We start from the raw sequence: 18546 nt of genomic DNA, 5'->3' as shown, positions 1-18546 counted from the left end.
ACCCCTCACTGTGCCCCGCCCCCTCACTGTGCCCCGCACCCTCACTGTGCCCCACACGCCTCACTGTGCCCCGCCCCCTCACTGTGCCCCGCCCCCTCACTGTGCCCCGCCCCCTCACTGTGCCCCACACCCCTCACTGTGCCCCGCCCCCTCACTGTGCCCCGCCCCCTCACTGTTCCCCACACCCCTCACTGTGCCCCGCCCCCTCACTGTGCCCCACACCCCTCACTGTGCCCCGCCCCCTCACTGTGCCCCGCCCCCTCACTGTGCCCCATACCCCTCACTGTGCCCCGCCCCTCACTGTGCCCCACACCCCTCACTGTGCCCCGCCCCCTCACTGTGCCCCACACCCCTCACTGTGCCCCGCCCCCTCACTGTGCCCCACACCCCTCACTGTGCCCCACACCCCTCACTGTGCCCCGCCCCCTCACTGTGCCCCGCCCCCTCACTGTGCCCCACACCCCTCACTGTGCCCCGCCCCCTCACTGTGCCCCACACCCCTCACTGTGCCCCGCCCCCTCAATGTGCCCCGCCCCCTCACTGTGCCCCGCCCCCTCACTGTGCCCCGCCCCCTCACTGTGCCCCACCCACCTCACTGTGCCCCACACCCCTCACTGTGCCCCGCCCCCTCACTGTGCCCCGCCCCCTCACTGTGCCCCGCCCGCTCACTGTGTCCCGCCCCCTCACTGTGCCCCAAACCCCCCTCACTGTGCCCCACACCCCCCTCACTGTGCCCCACACCCCCCTCACTGTTCCCCACCCTCCTCACTGTGCCCCGCCCTCTCTGTGTCCCGCCCCCTCACTGTGCCCCACACCCCCCTCACTGTGCCCCACACCCCCCTCACTGTTCCCCACCCCCCTCACTGTGCCCCACACCCATCACTGTGCCCCGCCCCCTCACTGTGCCCCGCCCCCTCACTGTGCCCCGCCCCCCACTGTGCCCCACCCTCCTCACTGTGCCCCACACCCCTCCTCACTGTGCCCCGCCCCCTCACTGTGCCGCGCCCCCTCACTGTGCCCCGCCCCCTCACTGTGCCCCACCCTCCTCACTGTGCCCCACACCCCTCCTCACTGAGCCCCGCCCCCTCACTGTGCCGCGCCCCCTCACTGTGCCCCGCCCCCTCACTGTGCCCCACCCCCCTCACTGTGCCCCGCCCCCTCACTGTGCCCCACACCCCCTCACAGTGCCCCACCCTCCTCACTGTGCCCCACACCCCCCTCACTGTGCCCCGCCCCCTCACTGTGCCCCACCCTCCTCACTGTGCCCCACACCCCCCTCACTGTGCCCCGCCCCCTCACTGTGCCCCACCCCCGCACTGTGCCCCGCCCCCTCACTGTGCCCTACCCTCCTCACTGTGCCCCGCCCCCTCACTGTGCCCCACACCCCCCTCACTGTGCCCCGCCCCCTCACTGTGCCCCACACACCCCTCACTGTGCCCCACACCCCCCTCACTGTGTCCCGCCCCCTCACTGTGCCCCACCCCCGCACTGTGCCCCGCCCCCTCACTGTGCCCTACCCTCCTCACTGTGCCCCGCCCCCTCACTGTGCCCCACACCCCCCTCACTGTGCCCCGCCCCCTCACTGTGCCCCACACCCTTCACTGTGCCCCACACCCCCCTCACTGTTCCCCACACCCCCCACACTGTGCCCCGCCCCCTCACTGTGCCCCACCCTCCTCACTGTGCCCCACCCCCCTCACTGTAACCCGCCCCCTCACTGTGCCCCGCCCCCTCACTGTGCCCCACACCCCCCTCACTGTGCCCCGCCCCCTCACTGTGCCCTAAACACCCCTCACTGTGCCCCACCACCCTCACTGTGCCCCACACACCCCTCACTGTGCCCCACACCCCCCTCACTGTGCCCCACACCACTCACTGTGCCCCACACCCATCACTGTGCCCCGCCCCCTCACTGTGCCCCACCCTCCTCACTGTGCCCCACCCCCCTCACTGTAACCCGCCCCCTCACTGTGCCCCGCCCCCTCACTGTGCCCCACACCCCCCTCACTGTGCCCCGCCCCCTCACTGTGCCCTAAACACCCCTCACTGTGCCCCACCATCCTCACTGTGCCCCACACACCCCTCACTGTGCCCCACACCCCCCTCACTGTGCCCCACACCACTCACTGTGCCCCACACCCTTCACTGTGCCCCGCCCCCTCACTGTGCCCCACACCCCCCTCACTGTTCCCCACACCCCCCTCACTGTGCACCGCCCCCTCACTGTGCCCCACACCCTCACTGTGCCCCGCCCCCTCACTGTGCCCCGCCCCCTCACTGTGCCCCACACCCCTCACTGTGCACCGCCCCCTCACTGTGCCCCACACCCCTCACTGTGCCCCGCCCCCTCACTGTGCCCCGCCCCCTCACTGTGCCCCACACCCCTCACTGTGCCCCGCCCCCTCACTGTGCCCCGCACCCTCACTGTGCCCCACACGCCTCACTGTGCCCCGCCCCCTCACTGTGCCCCGCCCCCTCACTGTGCCCCGCCCCCTCACTGTGCCCCACACCCCTCACTGTGCCCCGCCCCCTCACTGTGCCCCGCCCCCTCACTGTTCCCCACACCCCTCACTGTGCCCCGCCCCCTCACTGTGCCCCACACCCCTCACTGTGCCCCGCCCCCTCACTGTGCCCCGCCCCCTCACTGTGCCCCACACCCCTCACTGTGCCCCGCCCCCTCACTGTGCCCCACACCCCTCACTGTGCCCCGCCCCCTCACTGTGCCCCACACCCCTCACTGTGCCCCGCCCCCTCACTGTGCCCCACACCCCTCACTGTGCCCCGCCCCCTCACTGTGCCCCACACCCCTCACTGTGCCACGCCCCCTCAATGTGCCCCGCCCCCTCACTGTGCCCCGCCCCCTCACTGTGCCCCGCCCCCTCACTGTGCCCCACCCACCTCACTGTGCCCCACACCCCTCACTGTGCCCCGCCCCCTCACTGTGCCCCGCCCCCTCACTGTGCCCCGCCCGCTCACTGTGCCCCGCCCCCTCACTGTGCCCCACACCCCTCACTGTGCCCCGCCCCCTCACTGTGCCCCGCCCCCTCACTGTGCCCCACACCCCTCACTGTGCACCGCCCCCTCACTGTGCCCCACACCCCTCACTGTGCCCCGTCCCCTCACTGTGCCCCGCCCCCTCACTGTGCCCCACACCCCTCACTGTGCCCCGCCCCCTCACTGTACCCCGCACCCTCACTGTGCCCCACACGCCTCACTGTGCCCCGCCCCCTCACTGTGCCCCGCCCCCTCACTGTGCCCCGCCCCCTCACTGTGCCCCACACCCCTCACTGTGCCCCGCCCCCTCACTGTGCCCCGCCCCCTCACTGTTCCCCACACCCCTCACTGTGCCCCGCCCCCTCACTGTGCCCCGCCCCCTCACTGTGCCCCACACCCCTCACTGTGCCCCGCCCCCTCACTGTGCCCCGCCCCCTCACTGTGCCCCACACCCCTCACTGTGCCCCGCCCCCTCACTGTGCCCCACACCCCTCACTGTGCCCCGCCCCCTCACTGTGCCCCACACCCCTCACTGTGCCCCACACCCCTCACTGTGCCCCGCCCCCTCACTGTGCCCCACACCCCTCACTGTGCCCCGCCCCCTCACTGTGCCCCACACCCCTCACTGTGCCCCGCCCCCTCAATGTGCCCCGCCACCTCACTGTGCCCCGCCCCCTCACTGTGCCCCGCCCCCTCACTGTGCCCCACCCACCTCACTGTGCCCCACACCCCTCACTGTGCCCCGCCCCCTCACTGTGCCCCGCCCCCTCACTGTGCCCCGCCCGCTCACTGTGTCCCGCCCCCTCACTGTGCCCCACACCCCCCCCACTGTTCCCCACCCTCCTCACTGTGCCCCGCCCTCTCTGTGTCCCGCCCCCTCACTGTGCCCCACACCCATCACTGTGCCCCGCCCCCTCACTGTGCCCCGCCCCCTCACTGTCCCCCGCCCCCCACTGTGCCCCACCCTCCTCACTGTGCCCCGCCACCTCACTGTGCCCCACCCTCCTCACTGTGCCCCACCCTCCTCACTGTGCCCCGCCCCCTCACTGTGCCCCGCCCCCTCACTGTGCCCCGCCCCCTCACTGTGCCCCACACCCCCCTCACTGTGCCCCACCCCCCTCACTGTGCCCCGCCCCCTCACTGTGCCCCACACCCCCCTCACTGTGCCCCACCCCCCTCACTGTGCCCCACCCCCCTCACTGTGCCTCACACCCCTCACTGTGCCCCGCCCCCTCACTGTGCCCCGCCCCCTCACTGTGCCCCGCCCGCTCACTGTGTCCCGCCCCCTCACTGTGCCCCACCCCCCTCACTGTGCCCCACCCCCCTCACTGTGCCTCACACCCCTCACTGTGCCCCGCCCCCTCACTGTGCCCCGCCCCCTCACTGTACCCCGCCCGCTCACTGTGCCCCGCCCCCTCACTGTGCCCCACACCCCCCTCACTGTGCCCCGCCCCCCTCACTGTGCCCCGCCCTCTCTGTGTCCCGCCCCCTCACTGTGCCCCACACCCATCACTGTGCCTCACACCCCTCACTGTGCCCCGCCCCCTCACTGTGCCCCGCCCCCTCACTGTGCCCCGCCCGCTCACTGTGTCCCGCCCCCTCACTGTGCCCCACACCCCCCTCACTGTTCCCCACCCTCCTCACTGTGCCCCGCCCTCTCTGTGTCCCGCCCCCTCACTGTGCCCCACACCCATCACTGTGCCCCACACCCATCACTGTGCCCCGCCCCCTCACTGTGCCCCACCCCCCTCACTGTGCCCCACCCCCCTCACTGTGCCCCACACCCATCACTGTGCCCCGCCCCCTCACTGTGCCCCGCCCCCTCACTGTGCCCCGCCCCCCACTGTGCCCCGCCACCTCACTGTGCCCCACCCCCCTCACTGTGCCCCACCCCCCTCACTGTGCCCCGCCCCCTCACTGTGCCCCACACCCCCCTCACTGTGCCCCACCCCCCTCACTGTGCCCCGCCACCTCACTGTGCCCCACCCCCCTCACTGTGCCCCACCCCCCTCACTGTGCCCCGCCCCCTCACTGTGCCCCACACCCCCCTCACTGTGCCCCGCCCCCTCACTGTGCCCCACACCCCCCTCACTGTGCCCCGCCCCCTCACTGTGCCCCACCTCCGCACTGTGCCCCGCCCCCTCACTGTGCCCCACCCTCCTCACTGTGCCCCGCCCCCTCACTGTGCCCCACACCCCCCTCACTGTGCCCCACCCCCGCACTGTGCCCCGCCCCCTCACTGTGCCCCACCCTCCTCACTGTGCCCCGCCCCCTCACTGTGCCCCACCCTCCTCACTGTGCCCCGCCCCCTCACTGTGCCTCACACACCCCCTCACTGTGCCCCGCCCCCTCACTGTGCCCCACCCTCCTCACTGTGCCCCGCCCCCTCACTGTGCCCCGCCCCCTCACTGTGCCCCACCCTCCTCACTGTGCCCCGCCCCCTCACTGTGCCCCACCCCCTCACTGTGCCCCGCCCCCTCACTGTGCCCCGCCCCCTCACTGTGCCCCACCCCCCTCACTGTGCCCCACCCTCCTCACTGTGCCCCGCCCCCTCACTGTGCCCCACCCCCTCACTGTGCCCCGCCCCCTCACTGTGCCCCGCCCCCTCACTGTGCCCCACCCCCCTCACTGTGCCCCGCCCCCTCACTGTGCCCCACCCTCCTCACTGTGCCCCGCCCCCTCACTGTGCCCCACCCTCCTCACTGTGCCCCGCCCCCTCACTGTGCCCCACCCTCCTCACTGTGCCCCGCCCCCTCACTGTGCCCCGCCCCCTCACTGTGCCCCACCCTCCTCACTGTGCCCCACCCCCCTCACTGTGCCCCGCCCCCTCACTGTGCCCCACCCTCCTCACTGTGCCCCGCCCCCTCACTGTGCCCCGCCCCCTCACTGTGCCCCGCCCCCTCACTGTGCCCCGCCCCCTCACTGTGCCCCATATCCCTCACTGTGCCCCGCCCCCTCACTGTGCCCCGCCCCCTCACTGTGCCCCGCCCCCTCACTGTGCCCCGCCCCCTCACTGTGCCCCGCCCCCTCACTGTGCCCCATACCCCTCACTGTGCCCCGCCCCCTCACTGTGCCCCACCCTCCTCACTGTGCCCCACCCCCCTCACTGTGCCCTGCCCCCTCACTGTGCCCCACCCCCCTCACTGTGCCCCACACCCCCTCACTGTGCCCCACACCCCCTCACTGTGCCCCACCCTCCTCACTGTGCCCCACCCCCCTCACTGTGCCCTGCCCCCTCACTGTGCCCCACCCCCCTCACTGTGCCCCACACCCCCTCACTGTGCCCCACACCCCCTCACTGTGCCCCGCCCCCTCACTGTGCCCCGCCCCCTCACTGTGCCCCACACCCCCTCACTGTGCCCCACACCCCCTCACTGTGCCCCACACCCCCCTCACTGTGCCCCACACCCCCTCACTGTGCCCCACCCCCTCACTGTGCCCCACACCCCCTCACTGTGCCCCGCCCCCTCACTGTGCCCCGCCCCCTCACTGTGCCCCACACCCCCTCAATGTGCCCCACCCTCCTCACTGTGTCCCACACACCCCACTCACTGTGCCCCACCCCTCACTGTGCCCCACACCCCTCACTGTGCCCCCCCAGTGCCCCACCCCTGCACTGTGCGCCGCAGTGCCCCACACCCTTCACTGTGCCCCCATTGCCCCACCCCCTCTCACTGTGCCCCCCCGAGTGCCCCACCCCCCTCACTGTGCCCCGCAGTGCCCCACCCCCCTCACTGTGCCTCCCCAGTGCCCTGCCCCCTCACTGTGCCCCCCAGTGCCCTGCCCCCTCACTGTGCTCCCCAGTGACCCGCCCCCCCTCAATGTGCCCTGCCCTCCCTCACTGTGCCCCACAGCCTTTCACTGTGTCCCGCACCCCCTCACTGTGCCCCCCATTGCCCCAGCCCCCCTCACTGTGCCCCCCCATTGCCCCACCCCCCTCTCACTGTGTCCCCCCAGTGCCCCTCCCCCTCACTGTGCCCCCAGTGCCCCCATCACTGTGCCCCACACCTCCCTCACTGTGCCCCACACCTCCCTCACTGTGCCCCACAACCCCCTCACTGTGCCCCACACCCCCCTCACTGTGCCCTGTCCCCCCCACTGTGCCCTGCCCCCCTCACTGTGCCCCGCCCCCCCCACTGTGCCCCACACCCCCTCACTGTGCCCCACCCCCCTCACTGTGCCCCGCCCCCTCACTGTGCCCCACACCCCCTCACTGTGCCCCGCCCCCCTCACTGTGCCCCAGCCCCCTCACTGTGCCCCACCCCCCTCACTGTGCCCCACCCCCCCTCACTGTGCCCCCCCTCACTGTGCCCTGCTCCCCCTCACTGTGCCCCCCCCTCACTGTGCCCCACCCCCCTCACTGTACCCCGCATCCCCTCACTGTGCCCCGCCCCCCTCACTGTACCCCGCATCCCCTCACTGTGCCCCACCCCCCTCACTGTGCCCCCCCCTCACTGTGCCCCCCCCCACTGTGCCCCCCCCTCACTGTGCCCCCCCCCCCACCACTGTGCCCCCCCCTCACTGTACCCTGCCATGCCCGAGCACTGACCTACTTTCCGGCGCCGGGTGACCAGGTTGGGGTCGTTGAAGATCTGCTCCTCGTCATCGTGAATGAGGACCTTGCACTGCCGCAGGTACGGGGTGATCCGGGACGGTTCAATCACTGCCGTGAGCTTCGCTCGGTAATTCTCCAGATTGTTCCACAGCTCATTACCGTCTGCTTCACTCTGATCCGACATCACTGTGACCCAGACCAGGCCAGGCCAGGCCAGACCAGACTGGACCAGACCAGACCTGACCAGACCAGACCAGGCCAGACCGGACCAGACCAGACCAGGCCAAGACCAGCCCAGACCAGACCAGACCAGACCAGACTAGGCCAGGCCAGACCGGACCAGGGCAGACCAGGCCAGCTCAGACCAGACCAGACCAGACCAGACCAGACCAGGCCAGGCCAGGCCAGACCAGACCGGACCAGACCGGACCAGACCAGACCAGACCAGGCCAGACCAGGCCAGGCCAGACCAGACCAGACCAGACCAGACCAGACCAGACCAGACCAGACCAGACCAGGCCAGGCCAGGCCAGACCAGACCAGGCCACTCCCTGAGGACAGGACACAAGCTCAATAATACCATCAGCCCACTCAGCCCATCCGTCACATCGTGCCTGGCCCGATTATCCTCTTGCCCATTTCCCTGATTTTTCCCCATAACTGTCCGTTCCCTTCCCGATTAAATATCTCACTGTCCCAGCCTGGAATAGCCCTCTGTGCTAAACAATTACACAGATACACTGCCCTCTGAGACAAGACATTCCTCCTCATCTCTGTATTAAATATACAATTATAGAGTTATACAGCATAGAAACAGGCCCTTCAGCCCGCCATCTCCATACTGACCCAACAAACTACACTAATCCCACTGACGTGCCTACTGTGCCCTGGCATTTTAAGTGCTCACCCAGATGTTTCTTAATCATTATTAGAGTACCTGCCACCACCACATTCTCAGACAGCACGTTCCATATTTCCAACACTCTCTGTGTGAACACAATTACCTCTCAAACCTCTAAACCAATTACTCCTCCCCCTCTGGCCCTCTGGCCTTAGACACACCTGCCATGAGAAAGAGGTCCTCACAATCTACCTTATCTAACCCTCAAAACTTTGGAAATCTCCATCAAACCCCCGTCAGCCTCCTCTGCTCCAAGGAAAACAGTCCCAATCTCTCCTCACAACTGACTTTTCATCCCAAACAACATCCTGATTAATCTTCTCTACATCTTCTCCACGGCAATCACATGCTTCCAATAACATGATGACCAGAACTGCACACAATATTCTACCTGTGACTCAACCAATGATTTATTAAGTTGTAACAAGACTTCCGTGCTCCAGGCTAATAATGGCAAATATCCCATATGCCTTCTTCAGCACCGTCTACCTGTACTGACACCTTCAGGGATCTATGTACTTGTACACCAAGGTCTGGACTCCCCACCATTCATTGTTTTTATCTGTTATGGATATCCAAAATGTATCACCTTGCAATTACCAGAATTACTGGTGAATTCCATCTGCCATTGCTCTGCCCAATTTACCACCTGGTCAATATCAGACTGTGGCCTGAGACCCTCGTTGTCACCAACAACAGCTCCACCAATTCTCATGGCCTCAACAAATTTACCAATTACACCTTCTGCATTCACATTGCAAGACATTAATGTACATAACAAGCAGCAAGGGTCCCAGCACTGATCCCTGTGGTACACCACTGGTCACAAGCTCCCAATCACAAAACAAAACCCTCCACCATCGCCCTTTGCTTCCAATTTGGAAGCCAATGTTGGATCCAGTTTACCAACTTGTCTTTGTTGCAATGGGGTCTGACCCTTGTGGACCAGCCTGGCGTGGGGGATCTTGTCAAAGGCCCAGCTGCAAACCCGATCACGAGTCTCACCAAGATATTTAATCACCTTTTCAAACCACTTGGTCAGCATCTCCCAAGACAATCTACTCTGACCTTCCCTTCGCAATCTCTGCCTTCCCAAATGTTGATTAATCCTGACTATCCAATAATTTTTTTTCCAATAATTTCCCTAACATCAACATTTGGAGATATTGCAGGAATTGCTTCGTAAATAAATAATGTGCTCAAAACCTTGCCTTTCACTGACAGATTCAGAGAAGCCACCTCCCATAAACAGCTTTAAAAAAAAAGACGTCTCCACATTTCTGCAGCCTCAACATTCCATGATGGGATCTTTAACAATGTTACCCGTCTCCATCATAGACCCCAGCGACAGTCAGTGTGTGTGGGACTGTACCCCAGTGAGAGTCAGTGTGTGTGGGAGACTGTACCCCAGTGAGAGTCAGTGTGTGGGAGAATGTACCCCAGTGAGAGTCAGTGTGTGTGGGAGACTGTACCCCAGTGAGAGTCAGTGTGTGGGAGAATGTACCCCAGTGAGAGTCAGTGTGTGTGGGACCGTACCCCAGTGAGAGTCAGTGTGTGTGGGAGACTGTACCCCAGTGAGAGTCAGTGTGTGGGAGAATGTACCCCAGTGAGAGTCAGTGTGTGTGGGACTGTACCCCAGTGAGAGTCAGTGTGTGTGGGAGACTGTACCCCAGTGAGAGTCAGTGTGTGGGAGAATGTACCCCAGTGAGAGTCAGTGTGTGTGGGACCGTACCCCAGTGAGAGTCAGTGTGTGGGGGACTGTACCCCAGTGAGAGTCAGTGTGTGTGGGACTGTACCCCAGTGAGAGTCAGTGTGTGTGGGAGTGTACCCCAGTGAGAGTCAGTGTGTGTGGGACTGTACCCCAGTGAGAGTCAGTGTGTGTGGGACTGTACTCCAGTGAGAGTCAGTGTGTGTGGGACTGTACCCCAGTGAGAGTCAGTGTGTGTGGGACTGTACCCCAGTGACAGTCAGTGTGTGTGGGAGTGTACCCCAGTGGGAGTCAGTGTGTGTGGGTGTGTACCCCAGTGAGAGACAGTGTGTGTGGGATTGTACCCCAGTGAGAGTCAGTGTGTGGGAGACTGTACCCCAGTGAGAGTCAGTGTGTGTGGGACTGTACCCCAGTGAGAGTCAGTGTGTGTGGGACTGTAGCCCAGTAAGAGTCAGTGTGTGTGGGACTGTACCCCAGTGAGAGTCAGTGTGTGTGGGACTGTAGCCCAGTAAGAGTCAGTGTGTGTGGGAGCCGTACCCCAGTAAGAGTCAGTGTGTGTGGGACTGTACCCCAGTGAGAGTCAGTGTGTGTGTGAGACTGTAACCCAGTGAGAGTCAGTGTGTGTGGGAGCTGTACCGCAGTGAGAGTCAGTGTGTGTGAGACTGTATCCCAGTTACAGTCATTGTGTGTGGGAGCTGTACCCCAGTGACAGTCATTGTGTGTGGGAGCTGTAACCCAGTGAGAGTCAGTGTGTGTGGGAGCCGTACCCCAGTGAGAGTCAGTGTGTGTGGGAGCCGTACCCCAGTGAGAGTCAGTGTGTGTGGGAGCTGTACCCCAGTGAGAGTCAGTGTGTGTGGGAGCCGTACCCCAGTGAGAGTCAGTGTGTGTGAGACTGTACCCCAGTGAGAGTCATTGTGTGTGGGAGACTGTACCCCAGTGAGAGTCAGTGTGTGTGGAACTGTACCCCAGTGAGAGTGTGTGTGTGTGGGAGCCATACCCCAGTGAGAGTCAGTCTGTGTGAGCTGTACCCCAGTGAGAGTCATTGTGTGTGGGACTGTACCCCAGTGAGAGTCAGTGTGTGTGGGACTGTACCCCAGTGAGAGTCAGTGTGTGTGGAACTATACCCCAGTGAGAGTGTGTGTGTGTGGGAGCCATACCCCAGTGAGAGTCAGTCTGTGTGAGCTGTACCCCAGTGAGAGTCATTGTGTGTGGGACTGTACCCCAGTGAGAGTCAGTGTATGTGGGACTGTACCCAGTGAGAGTCAGTGTGTGTGGGAGCCGTACCCCAGTGAGAGTCAGTGAGTGTGGGACTGTACCCCAGTGAGAGTCAGTGAGTGTGGGAGCTGTACCCCAGTGAGAGTCAGTGTGTGTGGGACTGTACCCCAGTGAGAGTCAGTGTGTGTGGGAGCTGTACCCCAGTGAGAGTCAGTGTGTGTGGGACTGTACCCCAGTGAGAGTCAGTGTGTGTGAGACTGTACCCCAGTGAGAGTCAGTGTGTGTGTGAGACGGTACCCCAGTGAGAATCAGTGTGTGTGGGACTGTACCCCAGTGAGAGTCAGTGTGTGTGAGACTGTACCCCAGTGAGAGTCAGTGTGTGTGTGAGACGGTACCCCAGTGAGAATCAGTGTGTGTGGGACTGTACCCCAGTGAGAGTCAGTGTGTGTGAGACTGTACCCCAGTGACAGTCAGTGTGTGTGGGAGCTGTACCCCAGTAAGAGTCAGTGTGTTTGGGACTGTACCACAGTGAGAGTCAGTGTGTGTGGGACTGTACCCCAGTGAGAGTCAGTATGTGTGGGACTGTACCCCAGTGAGAGTCAGTGTGTGTGAGACTGTACCCCAGTGACAGTCATTGTGTGTGGGAGCTGTACCCCAGTGACAGTCATTGAGTGTGGGAGCCGTACCCCAGTGAGAGTGAGTGTGTTTGGGAGCCGTACCCCAGTGACAGTCATTGTGTGTGGGAGCCGTACCCCAGTGAGTGTCAGTGTGTGTGGGAGCCGTACCCCAGTGAGAGTCAGTGTGTGTGGGAGCCGTACCCCAGTGACAGTCATTGTGTGTGGGAGGCGTACCCCAGTGAGAGTCAGTGTGTGTGGGACTGTACCCCAGTGAGAGTCATTGTGTGTGGGAGCTGTACCCCAGTGAGAGTCAGTGTGTGGGGAAGCTGTATCCCAGTGAGAGTCAGTGTGTGTGAGACTGTACCCCAGTGACAGTCATTGTGTGTGGGAGCCGTACCCCAGAGAGAGTCAGTGTGTGTGGGAGCTGTTCCCCAGTGAGAGTCATTGTGTGGGGGAGCTGTACCCCAGTGAGAGTCAGTGTGTGGGGAAGCTGTATCCCAGTGAGAGTCACTGTGTGTTGGACTGTACCCCAGTGAGAGTCAGTGTGTGTGGGACTGTACCCCAGTGAGAGTCAGTGTGTGTGGGACTGTACCCCAGTGAGAGTCAGTGTGTGTGCGAGCTGTACCCCAGTGAGAGTCAGTGTGTGTATGAGACTGTACCCCAGTGAGAGTCAGTGTGTTTGGGACTGTCCCCCAGTGAGAGTCAGTGTGTGTGAGACTGTACCCCAGTGAGAGTCATTGTGTGTGGGAGCCGTACCCCAGTGAGAGTCAGTGTGTGTGCGAGCTGTACCCCAGTGAGAGTCAGTGTGTGTGGGAGACTGTACCCCAGTGAGAGTCAGTGTGTTTGGGAGTGAACCCCAGTGAGAGTCAGTGTGTGTGGGACTGTACCCCAGTGAGAGTCAGTGTGTGTGGGACTGTACCCCAGTGAGAGTCAGTGTGTGTGGGACTGTACCCCAGTGAGAGTCAGTGTGTGTGAGACTGTACCCCAGTGACAGTCATTGTGTGTGGGACTGTACCCCAGTGACAGTCATTGTGTGTGGGAGCCGTAACCCAGTGAGAGTCAGTGTGTGTGGGAGCCATACCCCAGTGAGAGTCAGTGTGTGTGAGACTGTACCCCAGTGACAGTCATTGTGTGTGGGAGCCGTACCCCAGTGAGAGTCAGTGTTTTTGGGAGCCGTACCCCAGTGACAGTCATTGTGTGTGGGATCCGTACCCCAGTGAGAGTCAGTGTGTGTGGGAGCCGTACCCCAGTGAGAGTCAGTGTGTGTGAGACTGTACCCCAGTGAGAGTCATTGTGTGTGGGAGACCGTACCCCAGTGAGAGTCAGTGTGTGTGGGAGCCGTACCCCAGTGAAAGTCAGTGTGTGTGGAACTATACCCCAGTGAGAGTCAGTGTGTGTGTGAGACTGTACCCCAGTGAGAGTCAGTGTGTGTGCGAGCTGTACCCCAGTAAGAGTCAGTGTGTTTGGGACTGTACCACAGTGAGAGTCAGTGTGTGTGGGACTGTACCCCAGTGAGAGTCAGTATGTGTGGGACTGTACCCCAGTGAGAGTCAGTGTGTGTGGGAGCTGTACCCCAGTGAGAGTCAGTGTGTGTGAGACTGTACCCCAGTGACAGTCATTGTGTGTGGGAGCCGAACCCCAGTGAGAGTCAGTGTGTGTGGGAGCCGTACCCCAGTGAGAGTCAGTGTGTGTGAGACTGTACCCCAGTGACAGTCATTGTGTGTGGGAGCAGTACCCCAGTGAGAGTCAGTGTGTGTGAGACTGTACCCCAGTGAGAGTCAGTGTGTCTGAGACTGTACCCCAGTGACAGTCATTGTATGTGGGAGCCGTACCCCAGTGAGAGTCAGTGTGTGTGGGAGCCGTACCCCAGTGAAAGTCAGTGTGTGTGGGACTATACCCCGGTGAGAGTCAGTGTGTGTGGGAGACTGTACCCCAGTGAGAGTCATTGTGTGTGGGAGCCGTACCCCAGTGAGAGTCAGTGTGTGTGGGAGCCGTACCCCAGTGAAAGTCAGTGTGTGTGGGACTATACCCCGGTGAGAGTCAGTGTGTGTGGGAGACTGTACCCCAGTGAGAGTCATTGTGTGTGGGAGCCATACCCCAGTGAGAGTCAGTGTGTGTGGGAGCTGTACCCCAGTGAGAGTCAGTGTGTGTGTGAGACTGTACCCCAGTGAGAGTCATTGTGTGTGGGAGCCGTACCCCAGTGAGAGTCAGTGTGTGTGGGACTGTACCCCAGTGAGAAGTCAGTGTGTGTGCGAGCTGTACCCCAGTGAGAGTCAGTGTGTGTGTGAGACTGTACCCCAGTGAGAGTCATTGTGTGTGGGACTGTACCCCAGTGAGAAGTCAGTGTGTGTGCTAGCTGTACCCCAGTGAGAGTCAGTGTGTGTGTGAGACTGTACCCCAGTGAGAGTCATTGTGTGTGGGAGCCGTACCCCAGTGAGAGTCAGTGTGTGTGGGAGCCGTACCCCAGTGAATGTCAGTGTGTGTGGGAGCCGTACCCCAGTGAGAGTCAGTGTGTGTGGGAGCCGTACCCCAGTGAATGTCAGTGTGTGTGGGAGCCGTACCCCAGTGAGAGTCAGTGTGTGTGGGAGCTGTTCCCCAGTGAGAGTCAGTGTGTGTGGGAGCCGTACCCCAGTGACAGTCATTGTGTGTGGGAGCCGTACCCCAGTGAGAGTCAGTGTGTGTGGGACTGTACCCCAGTGAGAGTCATTGTGTGTGGGAGCTGTACCCCAGTGAGAGTCAGTGTGTGGGGAAGCTGTATCCCAGTGAGAGTCAGTGTGTGTGAGACTGTACCCCAGTGACAGTCATTGTGTGTGGGAGCCGTACGCCAGAGAGAGTCAGTGTGTGTGGGTGCTGTTCCCCAGTGTGAGTCATTGTGTGTGGGAGCTGTACCCCAGTGAGAGTCAGTGTGTGTGGGACTGTACCCCAGTGAGAAGTCAGTGTGTGTGCGAGCTGTACCCCAGTGAGAGTCAGTGTGTGTGGGAGATGTACCCCAGTGAGAGTCAGTGTGTGTGTGAGACTGTACCCCAGTGAGAGTCAGTGTGTTTGGGACTGTACCCCAGTGAGAGTCAGTGTGTGTGGGAGCCGTACCCCAGTGAGAGTCAGTGTGTGTGGGACTGTACCCCAGTGAGAAGTCAGTGTGTGTGCGAGCTGTACCCCAGTGAGAGTCAGTGTGTGTGTGAGACTGTACCCCAGTGAGAGTCAGTGTGTTTGGGACTGTACCCCAGTGAGAGTCAGTGTGTGTGGGACTGTACCCCAGTGAGAGTCAGTGTGTGTGGGACTGTACCCCAGTGACAGTCATTGTGTGTGGGAGCTGTACCCCAGTGACAGTGATTGTGTGTGGGAGCCATAACCCAGTGAGAGTCAGTGTGTGTGGGAGCCGTACCCCAGTGAGAGTCATTGTGTGTGGGAGCTGTACCCCAGTGACAGTGATTGTGTGTGGGAGCCATAACCCAGTGAGAGTCAGTGTGTGTGGGAGCCGTACCCCAGTGAGAGTCATTGTGTGTGGGAGCTGTACCCCAGTGAGAGTCAGTGTGTGTGTGAGACGGTACCCCAGTGACAGTCATTGTGTGTGGGAGCTGTACCCCAGTGACAGTGATTGTGTGTGGGAGCCGTACCCCAGTGAGAGTCAGTGTTTTTGGGAGCCGTTCCCCAGTGACAGTCATTGTGTGTGGGAGCCGTACCCCAGTGAGAGTCAGTGTGTGTGGGAGCGTTACCCCAGTGAGAGTCAGTGTGTGTGAGACTGTACCCCAGTGAGAGTCATTGTGTGTGGGAGCCGTACCCCAGTGAGAGTCATTGTGTGTGGGAGCCGTACCCCAGTGAGAGTCAGTGTGTGTGGGAGACTGTACCCCAGTGAGAGTAAGTGTGTGTGGGACTATACCCCAGTGAGAGTCAGTGTGTGTGGGAGACGGTACCCCAGTGAGAGTCAGTGTGTGTGGAACTGTACCCCAGTGACAGTCATTGTGTGTGGGACTGTACCCCAGTGAGAGTCAGTGTGTGTGGGACTATACCCCAGTGAGAGTCAGTGTGTGTGGGAGACTGTACCCCAGTGAGAGTCAGTGTGTGTGGGAGCCGTACCCCATGTGAGAGTCAGTGAGTGTGGGACTGTACCCCAGTGAGAGTCAGTGTGTGTGGGACTGCACCCCAGTGAGAGTCAGTGTGTGTGTGAGACTGTACCCCAGTGAGAGTCAGTCTGTGTGAGCTGTACCCCAGTGAGAGTCAGTGTGTGTGGGAGCCGTACCCCAGTGAGAGTCAGTGAGTGTGGGACTGTACCCCAGTGAGAGTCAGTGTGTGTGAGACTGTACCCCAGTGACAGTCATTGTGTGTGGGAGCTGTACCCCAGTGACAGTCATTGTGTGTGGGAGCCGTACCCCAGTGAGATCAGTGTGTGTGGGAGCCGTACCCCAGTGAGAGTCAGTGTGTGTGAGACTGTACCCCAGTGACAGTCATTGTGTGTGGGAGCCATACCTCAGTGAGAGTCAGTGTGTGTGGGAGCCGTGCCCAGTGAGAGTCAGTGTGTGTGGGAGCCGTACCCCAGTGAGAGTCAGTGTGTGTGTGAGACTGTACCCCAGTGAGAGTCAGTGTGTGTGGGACAGTACCCCAGTGAGAGTGTGTGTGCGTGGAAGCCATACCCCAGTGAGAGTCAGTGTGTGTGGGACTGTACCCCAGTGACAGTCATTGTGTGTGGGAGCCATACCTCAGTGAGAGTCAGTGTGTGTGGGAGCCGTGCCCAGTGAGAGTCAGTGTGTGTGGGAGCCGTACCCCAGTGAGAGTCAGTGTGTGTGGGAATGTACCCCAGTGAGAGTCAGTGTGTGTGTGAGACTGTACCCCAGTGAGAGTCAGTGTGTCTGTGAGACTGTACCCCAGTGAGAATCAGTGTGTGTGGGAGTGTACCCCAGTGAGAGTCAGTGTGTGTGGGACTGTACCCCAGTGAGAGTCAGTGTGTGTGGGACTGTACTCCAGTGAGAGTCAGTGTGTGTGGGACTGTACCCCAGTGAGAGTCAGTGTGTGTGGGACTGTACCCCAGTGACAGTCAGTGTGTGTGGGAGTGTACCCCAGTGAGAGTCAGTGTGTGTGGGTGTGTACCCCAGTGAGAGTCAGTGTGTGTGGGATTGTACCCCAGTGAGAGTCAGTGTGTGGGAGAATGTACCCCAGGGAGAGTCAGTGTGTGTGGGACCGTACTCCAGTGAGAGTCACTGTGTGTGGGACTGTACCCCAGTGGGAGTCAGTGTGTGTGGGTGTGTACCCCAGTGAGAGACAGTGTGTGTGGGATTGTACCCCAGTGAGAGTCAGTGTGTGGGAGACTGTACCCCAGTGAGAGTCAGTGTGTGTGGGAGCTGTACTCCAGTGAGAGTCAGTGTGTGTGGGACTGTACCCCAGTGAGAGTCAGTGTGTGTGGGACTGTACCCCAGTGAGAGTCAGTGTGTGTGGGACTGTAGCCCAGTAAGAGTCAGTGTGTGTGGGAGCCGTACCCCAGTAAGAGTCAGTGTGTGTGAGACTGTAACCCAGTGAGAGTCAGTGTGTGTGGGAGCTGTACCGCAGTGAGAGTCAGTGTGTGTGAGACTGTATCCCAGTTACAGTCATTGTGTGTGGGAGCTGTACCCCAGTGACAGTCATTGTGTGTGGGAGCTGTAACCCAGTGAGAGTCAGTGTGTGTGGGAGCCGTACCCCAGTGAGAGTCAGTGTGTGTGGGAGCCGTACCCCAGTGAGAGTCAGTGTGTGTGGGAGCTGTACCCCAGTGAGAGTCAGTGTGTGTGGGAGCCGTACCCCAGTGAGAGTCAGTGTGTGTGAGACTGTACCCCAGTGAGAGTCATTGTGTGTGGGAGACTGTACCCCAGTGAGAGTCAGTGTGTGTGGAACTGTACCCCAGTGAGAGTGTGTGTGTGTGGGAGCCATACCCCAGTGAGAGTCAGTCTGTGTGAGCTGTACCCCAGTGAGAGTCATTGTGTGTGGGACTGTACCCCAGTGAGAGTCAGTGTGTGTGGGACTGTACCCCAGTGAGAGTCAGTGTGTGTGGAACTATACCCCAGTGAGAGTCAGTGTGTGTGGGAGACTGTACCCCAGTGAGAGTCAGTGTGTGTGGAACTGTACCCCAGTGAGAGTGTGTGTGTGTGGGAGCCATACCCCAGTGAGAGTCAGTCTGTGTGAGCTGTACCCCAGTGAGAGTCATTGTGTGTGGGACTGTACCCCAGTGAGAGTCAGTGTGTGTGGGACTGTACCCCAGTGAGAGTCATTGTGTGTGGGACTGCACCCCAGTGAGAGTCAGTGAGTGTGGGACTGTACCCCAGTGAGAGTCAGTGTGTGTGGGACTGTACCCCAGTGAGAGTCAGTGAGTGTGGGAGCTGTACCCCAGTGAGAGTCAGTGTGTGTGGGACTGTACCCCAGTGAGAGTCAGTGTGTGTGGGAGCTGTACCCCAGTGAGAGTCAGTGTGTGTGGGACTGTACCCCAGTGAGAGTCAGTGTGTGTGAGACTGTACCCCAGTGAGAGTCAGTGTGTGTGTGAGACGGTACCCCAGTGAGAATCAGTGTGTGTGGGACTGTACCCCAGTGAGAGTCAGTG

At 61.8% G+C, this 18546-nt stretch overlaps 1 protein-coding gene across 4 annotated transcripts in view; it reads right to left on the bottom strand.

The window, feature by feature from the left end:
* The window catches only part of card9 (caspase recruitment domain family, member 9), a 69616-nt gene extending 61533 nt beyond the window's left edge, over nucleotides 1–8083 (bottom strand). For 2 of the 4 annotated variants that reach the window (XM_087998648.1, XM_087998649.1), the window contains exon 1: nucleotides 7544–7975. In XM_087998648.1, coding sequence (XP_087854774.1) covers nucleotides 7544–7733 — 190 coding nt within the window. In that variant the 5' untranslated portion in view covers nucleotides 7734–7975. The other 2 variants (XM_087998651.1, XM_087998650.1) reach the window with 2 other exon arrangements.
* Between the last annotated feature and the right edge of the window lie 10463 nt (nucleotides 8084–18546).

This window comes from Chiloscyllium plagiosum, unplaced genomic scaffold (genome assembly GCF_037043375.1).
Source record: "Chiloscyllium plagiosum isolate Xiang-an unplaced genomic scaffold, Cpla_swu_hap1 HiC_scaffold_21, whole genome shotgun sequence".
In the NCBI taxonomy this organism is placed as follows: domain Eukaryota; kingdom Metazoa; phylum Chordata; class Chondrichthyes; order Orectolobiformes; family Hemiscylliidae; genus Chiloscyllium; species Chiloscyllium plagiosum.
This window is presented reverse-complemented; position numbering and strand designations above follow the sequence as displayed.